At 50.9% G+C, this 26510-nt stretch overlaps 1 protein-coding gene across 1 annotated transcript; it reads left to right on the top strand.

Annotated features, from left to right (window-relative positions):
- The first annotated feature begins 4647 nt into the window (after positions 1-4647).
- LOC105497399 (macrophage migration inhibitory factor) lies at positions 4648-8962 on the top strand. Its single transcript, XM_011768455.3, has 3 exons — positions 4648-8322; positions 8512-8684; positions 8780-8962. The coding sequence occupies exons 1-3, from the start codon at positions 8215-8217 to the stop codon at positions 8844-8846; spliced, it is 348 nt and encodes a 115-aa protein (XP_011766757.1). The 5' UTR covers positions 4648-8214; the 3' UTR covers positions 8847-8962.
- The last annotated feature ends 17548 nt before the right edge of the window (positions 8963-26510 follow it).

Here is a 26510-nt window from a genome sequence, read left to right as displayed (position 1 = left end):
TCGTTGTCTAAACGTGTGTTTTTATTACTTTTGTGTCTTAGTCTGTCAGCTGCTATAACAAAGAACCATAGCCTGGGTGGCTTATAAACAACAGAAATGTATTTTTCGTGGTTTTGGAGGCTGGGAGGTCCAAGATCAAGGTGACAGTGGATTCAGTGTCTGCTGAGGGCCCATGTCTTGATTCATTGATGGTGGTCTTCTCACTGTGTCCTCCTAGACATGGCAGAAGGGGCAAGGGAACTCTCTGGGGTCTCTTATAAGGACACCAATCCCGTTCATGCAGGCTCTGCCCTCATGACCTAATCACCTCCCAAGAGGCCCAAAGGCCCTACCTCCAAGTACCATCATATGAGGGATTAGGTTTCAATGTATGGGGAGGTTACCTGGGGAGGACATAAACAGTCAGTCTAGCTTTTTGGGTAAATGAATTGCTGGGCTTAATAATAAATGCATATTTAACTGTATACAAATTGTTTTCAAAAGTGATTGATTATACTATTTCACATTCTCGTTAACAATGTGTGAGAGTTCTGGATACTCCAAATCCTCACCAGCACTTGGTATTGTCAGTCTTTTCAATTTAGCCATTCTAGTGAGTGTGTAGTGGTATCTTGTCATTTAATTGTGGTATTTCCCTGATGACCAATAATGTTAGACATCTTTTCATGGCCATTCGTGGGTTTTCTTTTATGAATAATTTGTTCAAATCTTTTGTCTACTTTTTTTTTTTTTTGAGACAGGGTTCTCTCTGTTGCCCAGGCTGGAGGGCAGTGGAATGATCTCAGCTCATTGCAACCTCTGCCTCCTGGACTCAAGCGATCCTCCCACCTCAGCCCCCCAAGTAGGGGGGACCACAGGTGTGAGCCGCCATGCCCTGCTAATTTTTGTATTTTTGGTAGAGATGGTATTTTGCCATGTTGGCCAGGCAAGTTTCAAACTCCTGACCTCAGGTGATCCACCCACCTTGGCTTCCCAAAGTGCTGAGATTACAAGCATGAGCCACCGCACCCAGCCCTTATCTGCTATTTTTAATCAGGTTGGTTGTCATTATTTTTGAAATGTGGACATTTTTTATACATTCTGGAAGCTAGCACTTTGTTAAATATATAGTATCATAAATATTTTCTTGCAGTCTGTAGCTTGCCTTTTTTATTTGCTTAATGCTACCTTTCTAAGAGCAGAATTTATTTATTTATTTATTTTTATTTATTTGTTTGTTTTTTGAGACAGTCTTGCTCTGTCACCCAGGCTGGAGTACAGTGTCGCAATCTCGGCTCACTGCAGCCTCTGCCTCCTGGGTTGAAGCAATTCTCCTGCCTCAGCCTCCTGAGTAGCTGGGACTACAGGCACACGCCATCACACTGCTAATTTTTTTGTACTTTTAGTAGAGACGGGGTTTCACTATGTTGGCCAGGATGGTCTTGATCTCCTGACCTCGTGATCCGCCCGCCTCGGCCTCCCAAAGTGCTGGGATTACAGGCATGAGCCACCTGGCCCAGCCAAGCAGAAATTTTTATTTTGGTAAAGTCTGATTTATCAATTTTTGGTTTTTGTGATTCATGCTTTTTGTGCCATATCTTTGCCTATCCCAGTGTTGCAAAGATTTTCTTCTAAATGTTGGATAGTTTTAGCTTTTACACTTATGTTGCTGATGTTGAATTTCAAGTTAATTTTTGTGTATGGTGTGAGGGGTTGAGGTTCCTTTTTTTTTGGAACAGGGTCTCACTGTGTGTTGCCCAGGAGTGCAAGTAACATGATCTCAGCTCACTGCAACCTCCACCTTCCAGACTCAAGCAATCCTCCCACCTCAGCCTCCTGAGTAGCTGGGACTACAGGTGCATGCCACCATGCCTGGCTAATTTTTGTTTTGTTTTGTTTTATTGTTTGTTTTTGTAGAGACAGAATTTTGCCATGTTGCTCAGACTGGTCCTGAACTCATGGACTCAAGCCGTTTGTTTGCCAAAGTGCTGGGATTACAGGAATGAGTCACAGCGCCTGGCCCTTTTTTCTTTTCTTTTTTTTTTTTTTGAAATGGCTATCTGGTCGTACCAGCACCATTTGCTTAAAAACAGCCATCTTTTCTTCATTATTTTACTTTGGTGCCTAAATTAAAAAATCAATGGACTATTGTTGTATAAGAAATAATTTCGCTTTTGTCAGGAAACAGTGACAAAGAGAAATGGTGGCAGTGGGTTCTCTGGAGAGAGAAATATGTGGGTCAGGGGATCAGTAGGGGTCTCAGGGAGATGGTGACTCTGAGCTGGCTTCCCAAGGATAGGCTCAGCTGGGAGCCTTTTAAAAGCTAGAGCCTTGGTGGCATATGCCTGTAGTGCCGGCTGAGGTGGGAGGATCGCTGGAACCCAGGAGTTGGAGATTACAGTGAGCTATGATTGCACCAGTGCACTCCAGCCTGGGCCACAGAGCAAAACATTGTTTCTACCAAAAAAAGAAAAAAAAAAAAAAAAAAAAGCTGGAGCCACTCGGAGGCAGCAGCGTTGCGGGATGGGAATGAAGCCCCCGTGTCCAGTCACTGTGGAGTCTTCAGTTGGCAGGGGCAGCCCTCCCAGGAGCCCTGTGTGTGGTCACTCTGACCCTCTGTGTCCATCCACCCTGATCCTGCATCTGTTGACCTGCTCCCCAGCTTACCTTTGTGCTCCAAATGGCTTCTCTGGCCGCCCTGGCTGCAGACCTCCAATGTAGAGTCATGAGTAAGAATCCGTTGACAAGCACCCCTGAGATCCTGGGGTACATGCCACAAGCAGAGCAGGCATCAGGTGACACCCAGGTCCCGGCCTACCTCAGACCCACTTGGTGACCTGGTCCCCAGCCGGAGCCCTGCCCTCTCACTCACCACCCACCCAGCCGGAATTGGCTCTGGCCACTCTGGGAGCACAGGGTGGGGGTTGCAAGTCCCTTGTTGCCCAGGGAGCCCCTCAGTTAGGGAGAGGAGACAGGATCTCAGGACAGGACCTTGAAGACAAGGAAGGGCAGCGCAGAGAGGGGCGGGAGAGCCAGACTGGGTTTCTAGGGGGTGGTCCAGGGTGGGAGCTGACCTGTCTCTGCTGAGCCTGCGTTCCAGGTGTGAGCATCGATGTCTAGCTCATGTAGCTGGAGAGGAGCCACAGCCATGCTCCCCAGCTCCAGCCCACCTCCCCAGACCCCAGACCCAGTGTGGCCTCTCCCCACCTCCCAGAGCATGTGATCAAGCCCCTCAACTAGCCCGAATCCCTCCAGGACCTACATGTCCCAGCTTCCCAGGGCCAGGAGACAGGGCCCAGCCCATCTGGCAGGCTCGAGTTGACTGCCTGGCCGCCAGGATCCAGGCGGCGCTCACAAGGATCTGGGCTTGCACAGCCTGCAAAGGGCCGCTGTCCATTCTCTTGTATTTGCTCTCATCCTCTCCTTTCTTGGACCCTCTGAGTCTCTGGTTCCCTCTTGTTGGGACCCAGATCACTCTGTACCTCAGCTGAATCATTTTTCCCTTCAGTTCACACATATCCACCTAGGGTCCACTACATCCAAAGGCTTCCGCCTCAGTCCTTGTCCTCAGGCTGTGCCCAGGCTTATGAGGATGGCAGTCATCCTTACCTTGCAAAAAGTAAAACAGTCTCCCAGTGACAACAATGTTCAGGGATAACATCTATGGAGGGCTTTCTACGTATCAGGACCATTCTGAGTGTCTTCCAAGTGTTAGCTCCTTTAATCCTGGAAAGGACCCCATGAAATTAGTACTTTTATCCCCCCTGTTGTACATATGAGAGACTGAGTAGAAGCCGGTGGCTTGTCTAGGGTCACCCAGCTAACTGGAATGGCCAGGAGTAGACCTGGTGACCATGGACCCCAGACCTTGATCACTGCACACGCTGCGTCTGGGGCCTCACCTGGTATCTGAGGTCCGTGGCACGCTGGTGCTGATCATTCAGAGTGCTCATGGGCAGTGTAGTCTAGAGTCTGTGTGCTTCCTGATTTCCTTGATCTCCATTTTATTGAGGAGGCCTTTAGGCCACCCAAGGGGTCCAGAGTGACCCGGTGGATTAGCAGTGGAGCTGAACTTGAGCCAGTGCTCTTCGAGGCTCGTGTTCTGCCCCCACTCTGGTTCATTCTGCAGGTAGCAGGGAATCATTGAAGATTAGAGAGAATCAAACACCTAGAGAGAGATGACTCTGCCCGGGGAACCCAGGCTCCTGTCTGGGTGCACACTCCAGGGCTAGATGGTGACTTCTCAGCTACTCTAGCTTCATAGGCTCATACGTGCATGTGAGCATGCGTGTGGACACACACACACGTGCACGCATACACACATGGACACACACACACACTGCTGTCTTTAGAATCAGACCATGAAAATGCTTCCTCAGAGGCCTAGGGGTGAGAAAACTGACAGGTGGGTGGTGCCTCCAGCTGGATGTGCTAGGATGGGGTGGGAGATGAGGTGACCACACCTGGGTGGCAGGGGCTCTGGGGCAGTGAATCTTCTAACTAACAGATCTGGGATGCTGCCATGAGGAAGAAGAGGGAGTCAGCAGCCATGCCTGCCAATGCCTCCTGGAGCATTTGCCCATGGTTTGCAGATAATTATTGTGTCCCTATGGGTCCCAGGTTTATTATTTTTATTGCTGTTATAACAAATCAACACAAACTTTTAGCAGCTTCAAACAACACACATTTATTATCTCCCAATTTCTGTGGGTCAGTAGTCCAGCGTAACGTGACTAGGTCTTCTGCGTCAGGACTCCCATGGCCAAAGTCAAGGTATCGGAAGGGACAAGGGAAAAATCCACTTCCAAGTTCAATCTGGTTGTGAGCAAAATTCAGTTCCTTGTGGTTATACCATGAGGTCTCTGGTCCCCTTCATCTTCAAAACCAGTAATGGACATCGAGTGCTTCTCTTGCTTCGAATCTGGTACTCTGGCTGGAGAAAATTATCTGCTTTTTTTTTTTTTTTGAGACGGAGTCTTGCTCTGCCGCCCAGGCTGGGGTGCAGTGGCCGGATCTCAGCTCACTGCAAGCTCCGCCTCCCAGGTTTACGCCATTCTCCTGCCTCAGCCTCCCGAGTAGCTGGGACTACAGGCGCCCGCCACCTCACCCGGCTAGTTTTTTGTATTTTTTAGTAGAGACGGGGTTTCACCGTGTTAGCCAGGATGGTCTCGATCTCCTGACCTCGTGATCCGCCCGTCTCGGCCTCCCAAAGTGCTGGGATTACAGGCTTGAGCCACCGCGCCCGGCAATTATCTGCTTTTAAGAGCTCATGTGGTTAGATTGGGTGTACCCAGATACTCCATGCTAATCTCCCTATTAGGTCCATAATCCTAATTGCATCTGTGAAGTACTTTTTGCCAGGTAACATAGCATACTCATAGGTTCCAGGGATTAGTGCTTGTCCTCCTCCTGCTATTCTTTAGTGGGCAGGGGGTCATCTGCCTACCATGGAGGTAAGGGGTCAGGAGGTAGGCATACAGCAATGCCCAAAAGGAGACTGTCCCCACTGGCACGGAGTTTACCGCCTAGACATGCAGTCTTAACTCAGAAATATGGAGATAGCCTTGAAGGACAGGACAGGTGCTGGGCACATGTGGGAATGGACCAAGCCAGGTGCTCCAGGGGCTTTCCCAAGGACCTGAGGCTGAGTCAAGAACTGGAGGATGAGTTGGAGTCAGACAAGGGAAAATGTGGGCAAGCTGGATTTCAGGACCAACCCCAACCCTGGAGCCAGGAGCCATGGTACTGAAGGACAGTGTGCCATGACTCAGAGAACAAGGGAGGGTTGGGGGAGGCTCACAGGGCCTTGTGACAGTACAATCCCTAGTATCAGAGGAGACTGTTACTGGCATTTAGGCCACTTGGTGCTTATAATACCTCTATGTCAGGTGAACACTATTGTCATCCCCAAATTACAGATGGGGAAACTGAGCCAAATGCCCATGCTAGTAAGAGGCAAATCATATCACTTCTTTGGGTACCCTTCTAGAAAGATGAGGCTGACTGCCACTGGAAACAGCTGGGGAGGGTACAAGGAGATGACAAGTGGCTCAGAGGCTGTCCTGGCTGTAAGAATTAAAGAGGAAAGAAACATGGTGGCTCAACAGTCAACATGGACAGGTTTATTTTAGAAAACAAACTTGAGAGGGGCTTCTGGTCAAGTTAGGTCAGAGCCACACTCTCTTACAAACTAAGGATACTTAAGGGTTTTGGAGGGGGTGCTTATCATAGGTTCCAAATGTTTCTGTGTGAGGGAAAGTTTATTGCAGGGTTGGAATGTCTCTGGTTGGAGGGGAGGCTGTCTCGGGGTTGGCATGTTTCTGGTGAGAGAGGGGTTTATCTTAGGTTTGGAATGTTTCTGGTTATGCTGACATTAGCCATTAGGCTGATGTTTTGGGGCTGGATTTAGGCAGCTTTTAATTAAGGGGGAACTTAGAATGGTGGTGTTTGTTCAAGGTGGCAATGCTCCTGCTCCGTCACTGGCCAGGTAAGGCAACCCTCTGTTATGATAACAACCTGAGATTGGCAGGGGCTCACATCCAGGGGGAGCTCAGGTGCTTGCTGGCGAGGCTGCACCTTGTCATTCAGGTTCACAGGGAACAGGTCAACCAGGCCCTGGCTCTTCAGTCTTCTGCCTGGAGTGACTTATGTAATTCTGTTCAGCTTTCATTGGGCACAGGGAGTCATAGCTAAATCTGCTGCCTGGGGCTGGGAAACAGACTCCTCCCTCGAGAAGCAGCAGTCCACCATAGGGAAGTCACAGTGGTCCAGGCCAAAGGCAATGCAGCTAGTGCAGACTAGGCAGTAGTGCAGGGAATGGAGAGAAGTGGGAATAAAGGGATAGTGAAAGGAGGCACATTTCACTGGCAGGTGATCAGGTGTAGGAGGACAAGTCATATATCTGGACTTTACAGAGCAGTGGACACTCAGTCGGCTGCTGTCAGCGCCTGGGGCTTAGGGGAGTGCCCCTGGCTGGAGACATGGCATGGAGTGCCATCATTTAGGGAGCCCTGGACACAAGTAAGAGAAGGTGCGACAGCAGGAGGGAAAGAGTCTGGGGCCCAGCTGCAGGAACCAACACCCATAGGCTATTTGTATAAATGGGCCATGGGGCCTCCCAACTGGAGGCTGGCTGGTGCCACGAGGGTCCCACAGGCATGGGTGTCCCTACTATATCACATGGCCTTCACCGAGACTGGTATATGGATTGCACCTATCAGAGACCAAGGACAGGACCTCCCTGGAAATCTGAGGACCTGGCCTGTGATCCACTTGCTGCCTTGTCCTCTTCCTGCTATGTCATGGCTTATCTTCTTTCACCCATTCATTCATTCATTCATTCGGCAGTATTAAGTCAATGTCTCTAGTATGCTTGGCACCTGCTAGATGGTCCCCGAGTTTACCATTAGTGGAAAAGACAGTTAAGAAATTCAGCAAGGGCTCTATGAGAGGGCATACACGGTGAACCTGACTAGGGTGTGGCTTCCCTGAGGAGCTGAAGTTGCCCAGAGGCCCAGAGAAGTGGAGCTGCGCACGTTTGAACCACTGAACCTGGTCTCGACCTCACCTCCTTCCCTTCGGTGCCTCCCAGCATCCTATCCTCTTTAAAGAGCAGGGATTCAGGGAAGTTCCCCGGATGGTGATTCGCAGGGGCAGCTCCCCTCTCACCTGCCGCAGTGACTGCCCCTCCCCATTTCAAACACACAAGCTAACGCGTGCAGGGACTGGAGCCCTTGGGGACGCGTGGCCCAAAGACTCAGGAGGTACAGGGGCTCAGTGCGTGCAGTGGAATCAACTCGGCTTCATCTCTGGAAGGGCAAGGGGCCATCTTCCGGGTTCACCACCGCATCCCCACTGCCGGCACAGCGCCTCCTGGCGACTATCATCGGTGACTTAGTGAAAGGACTAAGAAAGACCCGAAGCGAGGCCGGGACAGGCCGATTTCTAGCGGCCAGGTGGAGAACGGTTTGGAACAGTGCGCCGGGCTTAGCGGCGGTTGCTGGAGGAACGGGCAGAGTCGCCCAGGGTCCTGCCCTGCGGGGCGGAGCCGAGGCAGGCGGTGACGTCCCCACTGGAGGCGGAGCCGCAGCCTCGCGGGGTCGGGGCCTGGCGCCGGTGGTGGCGTCACAAAAGGCGGGGCCGCAGTAGTGTCCGAGAAGTCAGGCACGTAGCTCAGCTGCGGCCGCGGCGCGTGAGTTTGTGCTTCTGCGCGGGTGTCCGGGTTCTTCTGCCATCATGCCGATGTTCATCGTAAACACCAACGTGCCCCGCGCCTCCGTGCCGGACGGGTTCCTCTCCGAGCTCACCCAGCAGCTGGCGCAGGCCACCGGCAAGCCCCCCCAGGTTTGCCGGGAGGGGACAGGAAGAGGGGGTGCAGGCCGGACGAGGGGGTCCCGCGCTGGGAGCTGGGGAGGCGACTCCCGAACGGAGCTGGGGGGACGGAGCGGGGGGAGGACGGTGGCTCGGGCCCGAAGTGGACGCTTGGGGCTTGGCGAGGTCGCTGGGGCGGGCTGACCGCGCCCCTTCTTGCAGTACATCGCGGTGCACGTGGTCCCGGACCAGCTCATGGCCTTCGGAGGCTCCAGCGAGCCTTGCGCGCTCTGCAGCCTGCACAGCATCGGCAAGATCGGCGGCGCGCAGAACCGCTCCTACAGCAAGCTGCTGTGCGGCCTGCTGGCCGAGCGCCTGCGCATCAGCCCGGACAGGTACGCGGAGGCGCGGAGGCGCGGGGGAGGGGCGGCGGCGCGCGGCCAGGCCGGTGACTGAGCCGCCCGCTGAGTCCAGCCTCCTCCCCGCGCAGGGTCTACATCAACTATTACGACATGAACGCGGCCAACGTGGGCTGGAACAACTCCACCTTCGCCTAAGAGCCGCCGGGCCCCACGCGGTCCGCGCTGGCTGGACCCGGGAACCCGCCGCACGCAGTGTTCTAGGCTCGCCCACCCCAACCTTCTGGAGAAATAAAACGGTTTAGAGACCAGGAGTGCCTCGCTGTTCCTTGGCTTGCGGGAGGAATTGGTGCAGAGCCGGGACATTGGGGAGCGAGGCCAGGAACGGTGTTGGGGACGGGGGTCAGGGCGGGGTTGCTCCCCTCGGAGCCTGTTCGGGAGCCCTTTTGTCCAGTCTTTCCCTCCTACGCTCCCAACAGAGAAGCCCCAGTGTCTTTCCATTCTGTGGCCTATGAAGGGATGAGGAGAAGTTGGCACCCTGCCCTGGGCTGCAGACTGGGGATCTAAGGCGCTTTGCCCGCCCGAATCTGTTCTACCTAGGGCCACCACGTGGGGTGCTTGAGGTGAGCCCACTACGGAAGTGGGGGAGGAGGAGTTGGAGTTGAGAGTCCCAGGTCTTCTAGGCCTAGACCTTTCTCTCAGCCCCACCTCCCCCAGCCTTCTTGATGGGCAGAGGATAGCCAGAAGACAGAAAGATCCCACCCAGAGCCATTCACTGCCATCTGCTTTGTTAAGTGACTTCAGTAGAGTTTTCAGGCGCGTGGGTGGGGGAGGTGCGGAGTTCTTGGTTATATCGCTCCGTCCACCCCTGAACCCTACGCCTGGGTTCTGCTCCCTTCAGCCACCCAAGCCCCCGCCACAACAGTTCCCTGAGGAAATTGGGCGTGGGGTTTCCACTGAGACCGTTCGTGTTCTGTGGTGCCACAGACATGTCTGTAAAGCCTTCAGTTATGTTTGGGCGCGGTGGCACACGCCTGTGATCCCGGCACTTTGGGAAGTCGAGGTGAGTGGAGTGTGACTCCTCTGCTTCCCTTAGTCTCCAGCCACGTCGCCTCCCCAGTCCCGTGTTCACTCGGTCATCCTGCCCAGCACCGGACAGCAAGATCTCCTTCCAGAAGAGCAGTGGGGCTGGGTGGGGTGAAGATTAGAAAGAGGAAGGAGAATAGAAGCTCCAGGGAGCCTGGAAGGGTGGCACCCATCTTGGGGTGGGGTACCCCCTCCATAAAGGTCTCTAAAGCAAGGCCCTCCTTAGCTTACTTCCTGCCAGCCGAGGTCCCCAGTGTCACTTCAGTCTCGTTAACTCAGTGAGAGGGCGGTGGAACCCCTTGTCTGCCTCCCGGCTGGGGGAGGCATGGGGGGCATGGCATGGCTCCAGCTGTAGCAGAAGGTCCCACTCCTCTCAGCCTGGCTTTCCGGCTGGAGGTTTCCTTCTTGGATCTGAGTACCTGCGGTGTAACAGGCACCCTCCTCGGCCCTGGCCTTTGTCACATCCCCTCAGCTCCTGGGTGCCCCCAGCTCCAGCCTCCCAAGGCCTGAGGCAGAGCTTTGCCCAGGACCCCAGTTCCCCCCACAACAAGCTCTTTCTGCCTCGGGCCCCACACCCCACCAAGCCCTGGCTGGCCCCCGGCCCCCACCCCACCTCAGCAGTCTTCACTCTCAGCTGTGCCACGGATGGGGAGAGCAGGGCCGCAGGGCTCCATGAGCATCTAATTCAACTCCCTCATTTCACAGATGAGGACACTGACCGCAGGATCCAGGGCATGGCCGTACACTCAATGCCATGCCCCCTACAAGGGCCCTGGCACCTGCTGTGTGAGGGCAGGAGGGTTGATGGGAGAGTCGCCCTCCAAAAACAGGTGAGAGTCTGAGGTTCTGTGGCCCCCTGGGGGCATCTACAAGGTCATGGCTCCTTGGACTGCAGGAACAAAGTGAATGTCTATGGGTCGGGGACCTATCCACTCGCCCTGCTGAAAGTGTTCCTAAGTCCCCTGGGACTAACAACCAGCCTGCCTGCTGGGGAGGGCAGCTGCTACATCCTACCTTCAAGCCATACTTGCCCCCGTCGACCCCCATCCCATGGCCAGCTCCATTTCCTCCAAAGCACAGGCTCCACTGCCCGCCAGGTGGTGGGTCTCTTCCTCAAACCCCGGTTTGACTGCCCCAGAACCTGCAGGGTCAGCCTTGGAAATGCATTTCCAAGTAACACCACAAACCTCGAGGTACAGGACAGACAGGTGTGGGGCCATCATGCTGCCTGTTCTCCATCACTCTGGTGGTACCATGTCATCTGCTGAGAAAGACTCCTGGCCTACAGGGTGACCCTCACTTTCCTCAGGGCCACTGTTTGCAACGGACAGACAGCCTGGCAGGCCTTGAACCTCATTTTGTAGGTTCAAGGCCTGTCCCCCATCTGTCCACTATAAGCCTCACACACACCATTCTTCCGGGATACCCTCCCTGAGGCCACCTGGTCAACGCCCACAGGCCCTTTTGCTTCAGCCCAGGTCCTGTTAGCCGAGATTTCCCTTTCTGGGTGTGTCTCCTGCACGTAGCTCCACCCAGTTCTGTCATCCGTTGAGCTTGTGGCCCCAGGGGCCCCCTCGGTACTTGTCCATTCTGGAGAGTCCAGCAATGTAGGCTTTTCCCAAGACTTCCCACCCTGCACGTCTCCCACCTCATCCCCTCCTGGAACAGCTTCGTTGCAGAGACTCCCTCCCCACCACCCCTCACTGCCAGCCTCCATTCAGACCCCACTCCCTTCTGGGAGCTCGATTCCAGCAAGATCAGGATCAAGCCCCCACTCTGCTCCTTCTCCGGGCCTCAGTTTTCCCCATCTGTGAAATGAAGGGATTCATCAGAAGTCCTTCCCACATACTCAATCATGTAGGCATGACAGGGACATCTCACATCCTCAGAGGCACGATTAATCCAAGGAACGCCATGGGAGGGGAGGAGAGAGCAGGTGGCCTGTGCCTGCACTCAGGTCTTGATAAATTGTGAAATCTCTCCCTTACCCCACCCCTTCCTCAGAGGGCACTATTGTTCCTGATGTGCCAGCCTTGATGGCAGTGGATAGGGAGGCAGGGACAGAGACAATGTGGAAGTGTGGTCAGGTATCTACTTAGAAGTCTCCAGATGGAGCCGGGAAGTGCTAGGAGGCCAATGAGGCCAGTCTGTGGAGCAGTATCCTGCTGGGATGCAACTGAAATGCATTCACTGGGAACTGCTCCCCCACCAGCCCCACACTGAAGGGCTGGCTCTACCCCTCACAGGAACTGGCAGGGCAGGCAGTGAGACAACCCTACAGCCTCTAACGCAGTAGATAAGATTAATGCAGGGCCAACCCTCATATCAGAGTGGTTTTTCAGTTACCTGGACAAGTACTGAGGGAGGGGCCCCTGGGGCCACCAGCCCAAAGACCACAGAATTAGGTGGAGCTCTCTCTATGCAGGAGACACACACAGAGATCAGCTGATCCCTGGAACTTGGGATATTTCCAGGATTTTTGGGCCACTGACACTATGTTTCTATAAAGCCCTCTTTGGCCATCTCAGTTCCTTTCCAGGCTGAGCAGTGAAAGCCAAGTCTTAGCTCTCCAGGCCTGGGCCTCCCTGAGTAATTTCCAGGACAATGTGGGGGACAGTGTCAACCCACCAGCCAACTGCCCAGATTTCCCCTCCTGGTGAGTGAGGCCAAGCCACTTCATTTCTGTGTTTGAAGCCCATGTAAAAGAGACAGAGATTGTCCGTTTCAGAAACTGACTCTGTCCCTTCAGTCCTGGAACCTCAGGCGTCATCTGGTGACCATGGGGTCTCAACTCAACAGTTTAGCTCTCAAAACAGCCAGATAGAGCACTGAATTGAAAGGCTACAAATGAGAAGCTTCGTCCCCCATGTCATCCCCCCCGCCCCAGTGACTTGGCTTCTTGGGTACCTAGCTCTCTTCTCAGTTTAATAGGTAATAGATTTACATAGGTCAAATTCAAAGCATGGCAAGGGGCTCCAGAGAGAAGGCTCCCTCCTGTTGCCTTCCTCCACAGGGTAATCCTTTCTCAAATTCACCAGATCACTGCATCCAGACAAGGAGACACTGGATCTCTTGGTTATCATGGTTGCTTTCTTACCCCTCTCTAATTCCTTCCCAAACATAGCTACATCCCTTCCACTGTTACATAATCCTCCAATTTTAGTTGGTCAGGGAGATGGATTCAAGACTTATCTCCCATTCTCCTTGAGTGCAGCACCCGAATAAAGCCCTTCTTCCCGGCAGTGATTGGCTGTGCAGCAAGCAATGGGACCTAGATGAAACCCCTGGTGTTTCGGTAACACATTCAGACTGCGGAACAGATTAACCCCGGCTCTCTAGAATTTGTTTTCTGAAGAAGAAACAAACACAGCAATAATGTCTTATAAAAAGGCATGAGTAACCCTAAGCCTGTAAACCCCATCCATCTGTAAGGCACCCCATCTCACAGCAAAGCATGAGTGACAGCTATGTGCTGAGAAGAATCTGAAAAGTAGCCATGCTTCCAAGAATGTCTCCCTCATAACATGATGGGATGAGTCCTTAGTGAATTGCCAAACAAAACAAAAAACACAGTTGCTAAAAAAGAAGGTTCCTTCTTTAGAATCCTTGTACTATCATATCAAAATATTGAGAAGGAGCATCTCTTAATTGACAGTAAGGACGTTGATGACTATTAGTGAATAAAAAGCCAGAAGAAGACATGAAGGACAAGAACTTATACACATTTAACATTTCGGCCAGGTCAAGTAACTACAATAACCTATATACAAGACAAACAAGACAAAGTATATTTAGAATACATGCGATGAGTATTAATGCAGAAATGGACATTTCTCAGAATAAGATATGACTTTACAGATTACATACAGAGAATATGATTTCATGCAGATGGAGAAGATGTGGGAGTTGTAGGGGAGCAATAGAAAATAAATTTCCTGGCTGGGTGCAGTAGCTCACGTCTGTAATCCCAGCACTTTGGGACGCCAAGGCCAGGAGTTCAAAGACCAGCCTGAGCAACATAGTGAGACCCTGGTCTATATAAAATATTTTTTAAAAAGTTTCCTGTACCTAGAAACAAATCCAAGATGTACTCTACAGAGAACCTCTACAGAGAAAAGTAACACCCTAAAGGTTATTGGGGAACTAAATAAATGAGACTGACCATGTCTCTGCGTTGGGAACAGGCCCCCCAAAATCTGGCCATAAACTGGCCCCAAAACTGGCCATAAACAAAATCTCTGCAGCACACTGTGACATGTTCATGATGGTCATAATGCCCATGCTGGAAGGTTATGGGTTTACCGGAATGAGGGCAAGGAACACCTGGCCCACCCAGGGCAGAAAACTGCTTAAAGGCGTTCTTAAACCACAAACAATAGCATGCGCGATCTGTGCCTTAAGGACATGCTCCTGCTGCAGATAACTGGCCCAACCCATCCCTTTATTTCGGCCCATCCCTTCATTTCCCATAAGGGATACTTTTAGTTAATCCAATATCTATAGAAACAATGCTAATTAATGACTGGCTTGCTGTTAATAAATATGTGGGTAAATCTCTGTTCGGGGCTCTCAGCTCTGAAGGCTGTGAGACCCCTGATTTCCCACTTCACACCTCTGTTTCTCTGTGTGTGTGTCTTTAATTCCTGTAGCGGCCACTGGATTAGGGTCTCCCCTACCGACCGAGGTGGTCTTGGCATCTCTGTACTGGAGGCAATATTGTGCTGGTAACAGTTCTGTCTGGTTGATGATTCAGCACAGTCCCAATCGAAATTCCAACAGGTTTTTCTGTGGAAATTGACAACCTAATTCTAACATTTATATGAGACTCTAAATGACCAGGAAGAGTCAAAACATTTTCTTGAAGGAGGCAAGATGTGAGGACTTGCTTTCTCAATATCAAGACACATTATCAAGTTACACAATTAAGGCAAAGTGGAATCAGAACATAGCAGACAACAGACCAATGGAAAAAAGAGTAATCCAGAAACAGACCTCTCCACACACATGGACACAATATCATACTGGGGGAGCATTGAAATTCACGTGAAAAGAAGAACTCATTCAGCTAGGGGTGCTGGGCAGCTGGCTACCATGTAAGAAGAAAGATCAAACTGGACTCCTATTTAACTCCCACACAAAAGTCAATTCTACATAGATTAGAGCCATAAAGAAAAGGCCACAAAGATCTTTTTTTTTTTTTTTTTTTTGAGACGGAGTCTTGCTCTGTCACCCAGGCTGGAGTGCAGTGGCCGGATCTCAGCTCACTGCAAGCTCCACCTCCCGGGTTTACGCCATTCTCCTGCCTCAGCCTCCCGAGTAGCTGGGACTACAGGTGCCCGCCACCTCACCCGGCTAGTTTTTTTGTATTTTTTAGTAGAGACGGGGTTTCACCGTGTTAGCTGGGATCGTCTCTCGATCTCCTGACCTCGTGATCCACCCGTCTCGGCCTCCCAAAGTGCTGGGATTACAGGCTTGAGCCACCGCGCCCGGCCCACAAAGATCTTAAAAGATGATGTAGAAGAATATCATCTTTATGATTTAAGTAAGATAAAATGAGTACATACAATAAGGAAAGATTGACACACTGATGTTAGTAAGACACCGTAAGAATAAAAGACATGGTACAGTTTCTGCAACTGGTCTTAATGCAAGTGAGCCCCCCAACTGGGGCTCAGCCTGAGAGCGTTCTTGGCTTTGCACAGGAAATAATTTGTGACCCAACAGAAAAAAGTGAAAGCAAAGCAGGTTTATTAGAGCACCAGAGTACAGAAAAGTGGGTTTCACAGAGCATCCATACAGATGGATGGGGTTTAGAGGGCTACCCCACAGGCAGAGCAGCATTCCTGGACTACCAGCTCTCTATATGTATAGCTACTTCTTAATTATATGTTAAATAAGGGGCAGGTTTTTCATGAATTTTCTAGAAAAGGGATCCGGAGTTCCTGGACCTGAGGGTTCCTCCCCCTTTTAAACCACATAAGATAACTTTTGGGTATTGCCATGGCATGTGTAAACTGTCATGCTGCTGGTGGGAATGTCTTTTAGCATGCATTATCACTAGCATATAATGAGCAGTGAGGGCAACCAGAGGTCACTTTTGTCGCCATCTTGGTTTCAGCTGATTTCTTCATTGCATCCTGTTCTGACCAGATTCTGTTTTGATCAGCGGGGTCATGACCAAGGTCTTGACCAGTGCTTGGAAAACAAGTTCTGCTGATCTCCTACCTCAACATTACATTATTAGGAAACCCTATTAAACAATATAAGCAAAGGACTTTAGAAGCCACTTCACAAAACAGAATATCCAATGGAAAACTTGTTCATCCTCAGTAGAAATCAGGGAAATAAGAACCACTATGACACACCACTACCAACCCCATCGGCTGTAACTAACATGCCCACAATCCCACTCCTCGGTATATCTATCCTGGAGAAACTTGTATCTGGAAGCAACCCAATGTCCATCAAGCATTGAATAGATAAATTTTGCTTGTTCATTCACGGAATTATTCAACAGCAGTGAAATGAACAAGCTATAGGTACGAATATCACCACAGACAAATCTCAAACACATTGAACAAAAGCCACAAGATGCATATAATGCAGTTCCATTTATATGAAGTTTGAAAACAAGAAGCCCCAAATTGTATTGTTCAGAGGATGATGTGTAGGTCGGAAAATTGTGAAGAAAGCCAGGAAAATGGTTTCTATCACGGTCAGGACAGCAGTCCCATCGACCAGGGGCATTTGGGAGGTGACGGGGTGCTGCAGTATTTTTCTGTTCTTACAAGTGTCTGTGTATATTTATTAAACCTTATGCATTTTTCCATATCTCATATTCCCTGATACAAAAGTTAACATGCACAGTAGAAGGGAGTGAAGAGGAAGTGAAGAGCACCACCACCAGGTCGACGGTTGGGTACTGTGCCATGCAGAGGCACTGCCCAACTGCCCCATCCTTCTAAGACCTTGCCAGTCACTGGCCCATATGGAGGGCTGTTCCCACTTTGTTGGCCTCTTCCCCAGCCCACCTCCAGCCTCCCTGAGCTTCCCACCACTGTTTCTCCTGGGATTGGGGGCCTCATCCTCCTCACATCCTTGTTTCCCCATGAGGTGCTTATGTCCCTAAACAAGCACCCCCTTAGCGCCCCCTGTCTAGCTCAGCCTTTCGGGGCCCTGCTTTGCCGTGTGCTCCCTGCCTTCTGGCAAGTGCTGTGACCCTCACAACTGTGGTGGAGGCCCCAGGATTGGAATGGGAAGAAAGGCGTGTTCTATTTAAGCCCCCTTAAATCCAGCAGAGGCTTTGAGCTTTGAGTCCTCAAGTAACCACATAAAAGTCTGAGGCTTTGGGATGCCTGGTGTGTGCACCGGGGCTTCACGGGGACCATGCTGGCTTCTGGCCTTGGCAGTTCCCCACAGTGCTTTGGAGCCATGAGCTGATCCTTATGGTCTTAGGGTTGGCTTTTAACTAGTGGCCCAGGCCGGAGGTCCCACCTTGCTGATATAAATAAGGTCCATGTGGGGGTATGACCTTGGCAACTCAGGACAGTGCTCTGGGGACGGTCACGGCTCAGAGCCATGTTCTCTGCCTACCGCACAGGCCTCCTATTAATCCAAACAGAGATGGTGCAGAGGAGGCTACAGAACCTCTGAGGCATGAATGGAGGAGGGCAGGCCCAGGCTTGCTGCCTTTCCTGTGCTCTCAGCCAGGTCTGAGGTCACCAATTCCAACTGCGAAGGCAGCAAGGGGCCGGTGCACCCTGGTATGACTCTTGTACCACCCACAGTGGAGTTGTGCCAGATGAGCTGCCCCCGAAGCCTCCTGCCAGAACAGGGACTGGGGAGGGTCCCTCCTGAACCCACAAAGCACATCCCTAGGCCTGCTGAGTTCGTCCCCTTGTGCGGCTCAGCTTTGCTGTGGATTTGTGCCTTATGTACATTTTGTTTTTATTTGTTTTTTCTTTTTGGAGACAGGGTCTCACTCTGTTGCCCATGCTACAATGCAGTGGTGCAATCAAGCTCACAGTAACCTTGAACTCCTGGGCTTAAGTCATCTTCCTGCCTCAGCTTCTTGAGTGACTGAGACTACAGTTTTGTACCACCATGCCCAGCTAATTATATTTTTATTTTTGTAGAGACGGGATCTCACTAGGTTCCCCAGGCTGGCCTCAAGTGATCCTCCCGCCTTGGCACCCCAGAATATTACAGGGATCACAGGTATGAGCCACCGTGCCCAGCTATTACATACATTTTGACCCAGGAGTTGGGAGAGTCATGGCTTTGCCCATAGAAAGGCAAGAGTTTGTTAATGGACAACAGCATTAAAGGGAATCAGAGCCCTTCAGAGAATATGCTGTTTTCTTGGGTTGAGATAGAGAAACAATGAAATCAATACACATCTAAAGTTAGCAAGGGCCATCCAAATGGCTTTTGTTGAGAACCGCCTGTCCCAGGGAATTGGGTTTACTTAGGAGATCCAGAAGGAACTGGAATAGTTTGAAACACACACCACAGTCTTACCCTTAGAAGGGGAGCAGTGGTGTCAGGAGGCAGGTTGGGCAGAGATGAGGGATCATGGGACCCTGGAGTGGGCCAGACCAACGTAGGGGACAGGAAAGCTCCCTGATGTGAGGGGAGGGCAGATGTTGGGAACAGACAGGGTCACCACCAGGGAACCAGGTGACCCAGAACACTCTTGAGGGGTGGCCATTCAATGCTGCAGACAGTGACTCTGTAAGAACCAGAAGCCATTCCATGAGCCAGGGCAGCCCTCAGAGGCTGTAGGAAATTTGGACAAATTAAAGGACAGAAGATCAGCATCAAACATTGAGAATATTTTGGGTACACTTGGGGAAAGCGCAGTTACTGTGGGTGGGTGCCTGGGGTTGCTCAGGTCCTAAGGGAATGCATTTTTTAAATGTAGGGATTAGGTGGCAAGGAGGGTTCAGTGGAGTCCTCCCTGAGGAGAGCACAGCCAGTCAGGAGAGAGGGGCTGATGGCAGGGAGGCTGATGGCCACGGCCGCCATCTCTTGGGTGCAGCCGTGGGACTGTTTCAACGGCAATTCTTGTGGCAAACCTGGGATTGCCTGGTTTTGCTTTCTGTTGCCAGGGGAGACCCCCAAGTGACAAAATCTAGAGGAATATGTCAGAAAAAGTAAATATATGGGCCGGAAAGCAAGGAGAAAGTAAAAGGAGGGAAGGCACTGGGGTTGAACACAAATGACTAGCCCTCTGTGTGAAGACGGCCAGCAGCCAGCACAACTACCAGGAGCCCAGCTGAGCCGTGCTGGGGATACGAGCCAGCAGTCGCGTGAGGAAGCACAGCTGTGGACATCTGTCCCTAGCTGCTGACAACTGTGCTGCAGAAACTGTGCTGCTTAGTTAGGGCTGGGAACATCCCCAGTGGAGGACAGCTAGTGTCCTGAGAGCCAGTGGGACATAACCACTGCTCCCTGGTGCTCAGCTCAGCAACCTGCCGGGCTGCGCTCCACTGACTGGGGCGGGATCTCTTAGGGCCGGAGACACCCATGCAATGGGCACACAGAGAGAAATGGAAATGATGAGATTTCACACATATGAAAAGGAAGGTGGTGTTATAAATAAGACCCAGGCAGGTGATGACTGCTTGTACACAGACGCTCAGGGAGGAGGACAGCAGAAGTTGCTTCCTGCTGCACCACAGCGGGGTCGCCAGGGCTAATGCTAACCCTCCACCTGGTCAGCTATGCCATGGGGTCTAGGGTTTGTCTTCCCTGTCTACTCTCTTTCCATCAGCTGCCAGGGCATTCCTGCTGGAGTACTAAGGTAGCAGGAAGAGAGGGCTACGTGGGGCTGGGTCCGGGATCCTGGAGACATCTCATGGCCTGCACGCTGCTCTAAGGACTTCCCTGTGGTTGGCGAGCAGGAAGCTGAGGCTATCACCATCCGCTCATTCCTAGTAACCCTGAGTCTTTTAAAACTGGAGCACATGGCAGGCCAGTGAAAATGCTGAGATGTGGAGAGAAGGATCTCACTTTCCAGGAGACACCCAGCCCTCCCGTGCCCACGGGCCACTTTGCTCACTGGGTAAGCACAGAGCCTTGGAGAGGAGGTTAACACCACTGGGCTCTAATGGGCCCCTGGGCTCTCTTTGAATGCTTTGGGCTTGAATCCTTTGACCTTAAGACTTTTTTTTTTTTTTTCCCCCTTTGGACTTTAACCTAAAAGGACAAGGGAACTTAATTTTTTGACTTGAATTTGACGCTAGGAAATTTATGAAAGACATTTCTAAGGTTGACTTTTTATCTAGGTATCTGGCATTTTATATATTTGCAGAACCTCTGACTCCAATTTGAACTTTGAGGTTGGACCTAATTTAGGATGGGAAAGTAGGAAGAGTAGTAAAATAATTTGTAGTCTGGGGTCCAAGCTACCCTTGGAATCAAATAGCATTGAATGATGACTCATTCCAAGTCCTAGGTGGGGGGAATCTATGCTGCCCCAGGTCTCCAGCGGGGAGTGGATAACACAGGGGCAACTGGGCTTAGCAAGTAGCAGCAATATCGCTGACCCCTGAGGTTCAGGAGCAGGGGGCAGTTTCAACTCAGCTCCCCGGGCCTTCCCTTGGGATTTATTTGGCCACTTTGCCATGTGGGTATCCTGTGGTGCCCTCTAACCTGGAGTGAAGCAGAGCAGCCTGCCCAACTTGTGAAGGTCTCTCTCCACCAACCCAGACCCCTAGGAACTCCCAACTGGTTGCTGATATCAGACTTCCTGCCTCCTTCTGGGCCCTAAAGAAGTGGTGTCCTATGTGGTCCCCACCCCACTCTGGGACTCCTCCTTTTAATCCCCAATGCTACAGTCAGCCTCGGTATCACTCCCGATTTCCACAGGCCTGTCCCAGAACCCCTTACACCTATTTTTTCTTCTGGAAATGAGCCCTGAACTATCATTTTAAGTAATTTTTTTTTTTTTTTTTTTTTTTTTTTTTTGAGACGGAGTCTCGCTCTGCCGCCCAGGCTGGAGTGCAGTGGCCGGATCTCAGCTCACTGCAAGCTCCGCCTCCCGGGTTCACGCCATTCTCCTGCCTCAGCCTCCCGAGTAGTTGGGACTACAGGCGCCCGCCACCGCGCCCGGCTAGTTTTTTGTATTTTTTAGTAGAGACGGGGTTTCACCGTATTAGCCAGGATGGTCTCGATCTCCTGACCTCGTGATCCGCCCGTCTCGGCCTCCCAAAGTGCTGGGATTACAGGCTTGAGCCACCGCGCCCGGCCTAAGTAATTTTTTTTAAAGACCCACTCTGTCCATATTGCAACAGGCAGAATATGTTCTGATAGTAGAGGCCATGGGGAGCGGGAGAGGGAAGAGGAGAGCTTACAACAGATATCACCCACTGTCCATGCTGTGAGCGTGCGGTCCCCTGCTGCTGGGGCCTCTGCAGGGAGTTGGTGAGCCTGATCCCTGGGCCTAGAGACTGAAGTAAGACTTTGGCTTTGCAGTCCCTTGCTGAGTCAGACCCCTTGTTGATCCCTGCCTGGTGGGCTCCCAAAGCCCCCCGTTGCAGCCCCTGCTGAGCATCCTCCTGCATGCAAGTTCCAACCTTGGGGGACCCTTCTCCTGGTACCCCCAGCCTCAGCTGGTTCTCTTCCCTGAAGGCGCTTGGAGGGGTAGGCTGGGCTACCCCAGCAGCGGGGACCTGGCTGCATCAGCAACTCAGTTTTCCAGGTGCAGGTTCTAGGGTACCCATACGTTGAGCTCAGTCCCTCTGACTCCCAAGCCAAGACTCTCTGACGGCACTGCTTCGGTCAGGGCGTGGGAGGTTGGCTCGGGCAGGACTCTTCCTCCTAAGGTAGGGTCAGTGTTGAGTAAAGGCCAGGGCCATTTCCCCAAACAGGCAAGGCAGGGCCCAGGCCTGGGTCCAGGGCCTCTGAGTCCACATCCCCACTTTGGCCAAATGGGTCATGAGCAGTTTCTGTGTAAGTGGCCTTTTACACTTTCCCAAGCAATTTCCCCCGATGTTACCTCATGTTATCCTCATGAGGACCACCCTGTGAGGTAGGAATTAGCAACCCTGCTTTAAAGGGGAAACTGAGATAAGGTATCAGGCTTTCCTGGCAGGGCCAGCCTCCGGCACGGCAACAGGGGAACAGTAAGGATGGCCTGATCTGGGTGCCCCTCCACACTGCCCTCCCTTCCAAGCTACAGTCTTTTTATTCCAATTCTTCTACTCTTTTTCTCTCGTTTCCCCTCCCCTACTGCCACGTTTTTTATGCTTGTGGACGTCTTATGTAAGAGTGTTCAATAGCTCCTCCCAACAGTCTTAGAAGGCAGTGTAAAGGTGACCAGACGCGGAACCCCGAGAGTTCATTCAGGGTTCCCAAAGGCATGTATAGGATCCAACGTGTTTTTTCTGCCTCCCACTCTGCCCCCTTTCAAGAAGTGCACCTGTGGTTCAAAGTTCAGCTTTGACTGCCCGGGCATGTGCGGCATAGGACAGGGCAGGCTACAGCCCTGCTAAGGGCCAGAGAATCTCATCCCGCCCAGAGGAGGGTTCTTTTAGGGGGTGGGTACAAATCTCAGAACCTCCCCACTGTATGTGTTGAGAGTGGGGTGAGGTGGGACATGTTGGGGGGAAGAGCAAGCTGCAACGGGTGCAGCTGCAATTATTCAGAGCAGAGGTGGCTTCACAGACAACATGAAGCTTACCCCTCAGGGGTCCTCTTTGCCTTGGGAGGAGCCCTATCAATGCTTTTGTCATGTGCTTTTGGAAAATATGTAGAAGACATTTTTACAAGTTGGTTGAGGCCCACTCTCTCTTTTCAGTTCATATTCTCCCTCATGCATCTGTCCTGTTGGAATGACTGTGGCTATTTTGGATATGGCTAAGGGAGAAGGTAAAATTGGGGATCATTTTGTGTGTGTTTAAGTGGGATGGATTTCTGGGCTTTGAAGTCACTTCTGTATCTACTAAAAATTGCTATAGTTATCTTTGTGCATAAATTACTTCCGGCTGACGCAGGCGAACCCCCATATAGGGACTCAGCCCGGAGGGTTTTTGGCTTTGCTCAGGAAAGAATTCAAGAGTGAGCTAACAGACAAAACTGAAAGCAAAGTAAGTTTATTAAATCAACACTGTACAGCAAAATGGCTGCTCCATAGACAGTAGCACTCCAGGATCGCTGGCTAGCTATATTTATTCCCACTGTTAATTATATGCTAATTAAGGGGCAGCTTATTCATAAACTTTCTGGAAAAGTAACAGGAAGTTGCTGGAACCATATAAGGTAATTCCTGGGTTATTGCCATGGGATCATTTGTAAACTGTCATGGCCCTGGTGGGAGTATTTTATGCAAATGCATTACAATTCCTAATCCGAACTGGTTTTGGCCGTTATTTGTTATTGTTATGTTCTGTTTTGATTAGCAGAGTTTTGACAGGTGCTTGAAAAGTCCTGCTGAGCTCCTACCTGACAGGGACATGCCTACTGCCAAAGGAGAGACAGAATTCTCTCTCTATTCCCTCCATCGAAAATATTACAAAATCACTGTCACACAAAAATGTGATCAGAGTCTGCAGCCAAAAAATATGGGGGGGACAGAGTATTTTAAAGGCGCAGATGGGTCTGTCACTTAGTAAAAATGTCAGGATGTTTTTTTCCCGGAGTTTGTGGTGTTTGTCGGCTTTTCAAAATTTGTCGTTCCTTTTCTTAATCTAAATAATCACTTTATAGAGAAAAAAAATTACTCATCAGTGTTGATGATGCCCTGGTTTTCTGTTCAGCTTTGTTTTCCAATCAACTCTTCACCCAAGACTCAATCCTCCACCCTCCAACTCTTCATTCAAGACTCAATCCTCCATCCTCCAACTCTTCATTCAAGACTCAATCCTCCCCTCCCAGTGCTTACTGATCAGCCTCTTATCAGTTATTAATGGGACCTCAAACATTCTCTATGGCTCTGTTCTCATGCCATGCAATCTGCTAATCTCTAGGAACTGAAGACCCCACTTAATGCAAATGTGACCCAATCGCTTCTTTATCCTAAGCTTATTGATTCCTATAAGCATCATCATCCTCAAGTTGCACATGAGGAAACTGAGGCCAAAGCCAATGCTAAGGCTGATGGAAGTGACAGATGTTGAAGATGACACAGCATGACACGAGGGATGAGGTCAAGGCTATTGATGAGGTCAAGACAGCTGCTGTGCTTTGTCCCAAGGCCATTCCAGTTGGTGACAAAATAACTGTAACAGATTCCTGACCAGGGCTTCTCCCTCAGAGCAGCTGCCTCCTACTGGAGCCAGAAATGCCTTGGTTTATACAGTTTCATTCATAGGCTGTCTTAGCTCTATTTAAGCAGGAAAGGACTGAAATGACTTGCCCAACATCACTCAGATAGTAAGTGATAGATGAAGGTTTCAAATCCAGGTCCCTGGACTCAGGGCAGGGCCAGGGAGAATGAGGGCAAACAGACTGGCAGCTGATCAAACTGACACAGCCTTCCTGGTAAAGGGGACAGTGAGGAGAAATTGACAATAGCAGGAGGCTCTGGCCACAGCAGGCTGCCTCCAGTCTCTTCTCTCACCAGTGGCTCCCAAAGCCACGTGAGCTGGGTTTTCTGACAACACTTTATTGCACTTGCAGACCCTACACACTTTAAACACGCTTTTAGTATCTCACTGGGTCTCTAACAACCCCAGGAGTGGGCAGAGCGATAGTTATTTCACAGTTGACAAAGCAGCTTCACAAAAACATTGGAAGCTCAATAACTTCCCTATCGCGATGCACCCCCAGGAGCTGTTCACTTAATGTCACAGCAGGTTCTGTAGGGAGAAAACCAACAAGGTCTTCCCTGTGGGACATGGGCTTAAATCCAAAGATAACCTACACCATTTTGTAAGCCTCCCAACATTTCCCATCCAAGTACTAACCAGGCCAGACCCTGCTTAGCTTCTGAGATCAGAAGAGATTGGGTGTGTTCAGGGTGGTATGTGAAAGATTCTCCCCAGCACCTGAAAGCTTAGGGGGATGAATAACTCCTCCCTTCTCAGGCCCAGTCCCAAGGCTCAAGGCCACTTGCGCTAGCTAGCAGCATGTGTCAGCAAGATAGCAGAAGCAGGAAGAGAGCTGGCCAGAGGACAGGTACCCCTGAAGATCGAGAGAGAGGTCAACTGGGTACCACATAGCCATTACGTCGGACTGGGACACTTCCTGTTTACAGGAGACTATAAAACCCCTGCCCCATCCTCACTTGGGGCTGATGCCATTTTAGGCCTCAGCCCGTCTCCACCCAGGCACTCATTAAAACAGTGTGTTGCTCCACACTGCCTTGTGCTGTTTGTTGGCGCGCTCTCGGGGTTTGAACCAATGCAAGAGCCTTACAGTATGGCCATAGACATTTCCCAACATTTCATAGACCCTGGTTGGAGTAAAACATTCCATGGGGGTTCAGGCCGTAAAAAAAATATTGCCTAACTACCTAACTATAGGAAAACCTCTATCAAATCCTCCTGGACGAAGGGCCCAAGGAACATCTTCAACATCCTGCTGGGCAGCAAGCCATACTGCCTATTCTCCCCGCTTCCAGACCTATAACTGACAGAGCAGGAGCACTGCCATCTTGAACAAACACCACCATTCTAAGTTCCCCCTTAATTAAAAGCTGCCTATATCCAGCCACAAAACATCAGCCTAATGGCTAATGTCAGCATAACCAGAAACATTCCAACCCTGAGATAAACCCCTCTCTGACCAGAAATATGCCAACCCCAAGACAGCCTCCCCTCCAACCAGAGACATTCCAACCCCGCAATAAACTTTCCCTCACACAGAAACATTCGGAACCTACGATAAGCCCCCTTCCAAAACCTTTAAATATTCTTAGTCTATAACAGAAGTTAGTCTGAGCTAACTTGTCCAGAAGCCCCTCTCAAGTTTGTTTTCTAAAATAAACCTGTCCTTGTTGACTGCCCAACCACCTTTGTGTTGCTTTCCTCTTTCTTACAGTAACTGTCCCAGTCTGTAAGCGGGACTCGTGATCTGAGACTAAGCTGGTCCCCACTCCACAGGTTTCTGCTGGCAATAAACCTGTGTTGCTGTTAAGCTGCCAACTCTTTCTTCAACCCTCACCTTTCCTTTAAAACCTAACAAGGATGAATGAGGCATGATCATCAAGACAGAGGTCAAACCCAAAGAGCAAATTCCATGAGAAGTTTCCCTATTGACAAGGGTTACTAAGGATGGGGTCTTCTCTGGACCCCCGGTCTTAGACTTAGTCCACCACAACCAGAAGCTCTTGAAATACGATTGCAGTGCTTCCAGCATAGCCAAAGACATAGATTTCTCTTAAAATCAGTGCCTAGCTCTCCCCAGGCTGGGCCCTCACTGTTAGTCCAAGCTGTATTATTTTGTAAATCTTACCAACATTTCATAGACCCTGATCAGAGTGAAACATTCTGCAGGGGTTTGGGCTGTAACATCCTCCCCAACTGTCTGACTTCTTTATCACATCTCGTTGCGACAAAGGTTTAAGAAATATTTTTTTTTTTTTTTTTTTTTTTTGAGACGGAGTCTCGCTCTGTCGCCCGGGCTGGAGTGCAGTGGCCGGATCTCAGCTCACTGCAAGCTCCGCCTCCCGGGTTCCCGCCATTCTCCTGCCTCAGCCTCCCGAGTAGCTGGGACTACAGGCGCCCGCCACCTCGCCCGGCTAGTTTTTTGTAGTTTTTAGTAGAGACGGGGTTTCACTGTGTTAGCCAGGATGGTCTCGATCTCCTGACCTCGTGATCCGCCCGTCTCGGC

The sequence above is a fragment of the Macaca nemestrina genome, chromosome 15, assembly GCF_043159975.1.
Source record: "Macaca nemestrina isolate mMacNem1 chromosome 15, mMacNem.hap1, whole genome shotgun sequence".
Taxonomy (NCBI): Eukaryota; Metazoa; Chordata; class Mammalia; order Primates; family Cercopithecidae; genus Macaca; species Macaca nemestrina.
This window is presented reverse-complemented; position numbering and strand designations above follow the sequence as displayed.

What these genes read in the sequence shown, in the direction of transcription:
- LOC105497399 (XM_011768455.3), top strand. Translation starts at nt 8,215, where the DNA reads ATGCCGATGTTCATCGTAAACACCAACGTGCCCCGCGCCTCCGTGCCG. An exon ending in CCACCGGCAAGCCCCCCCAG is followed by an intron (nt 8,323 to 8,511) that starts GTTTGCCGGGAG and finishes CCCTTCTTGCAG; the next exon opens with TACATCGCGGTGCACGTGGT. An exon ending in CTGCGCATCAGCCCGGACAG is followed by an intron (nt 8,685 to 8,779) that starts GTACGCGGAGGC and finishes CTCCCCGCGCAG; the next exon opens with GGTCTACATCAACTATTACG.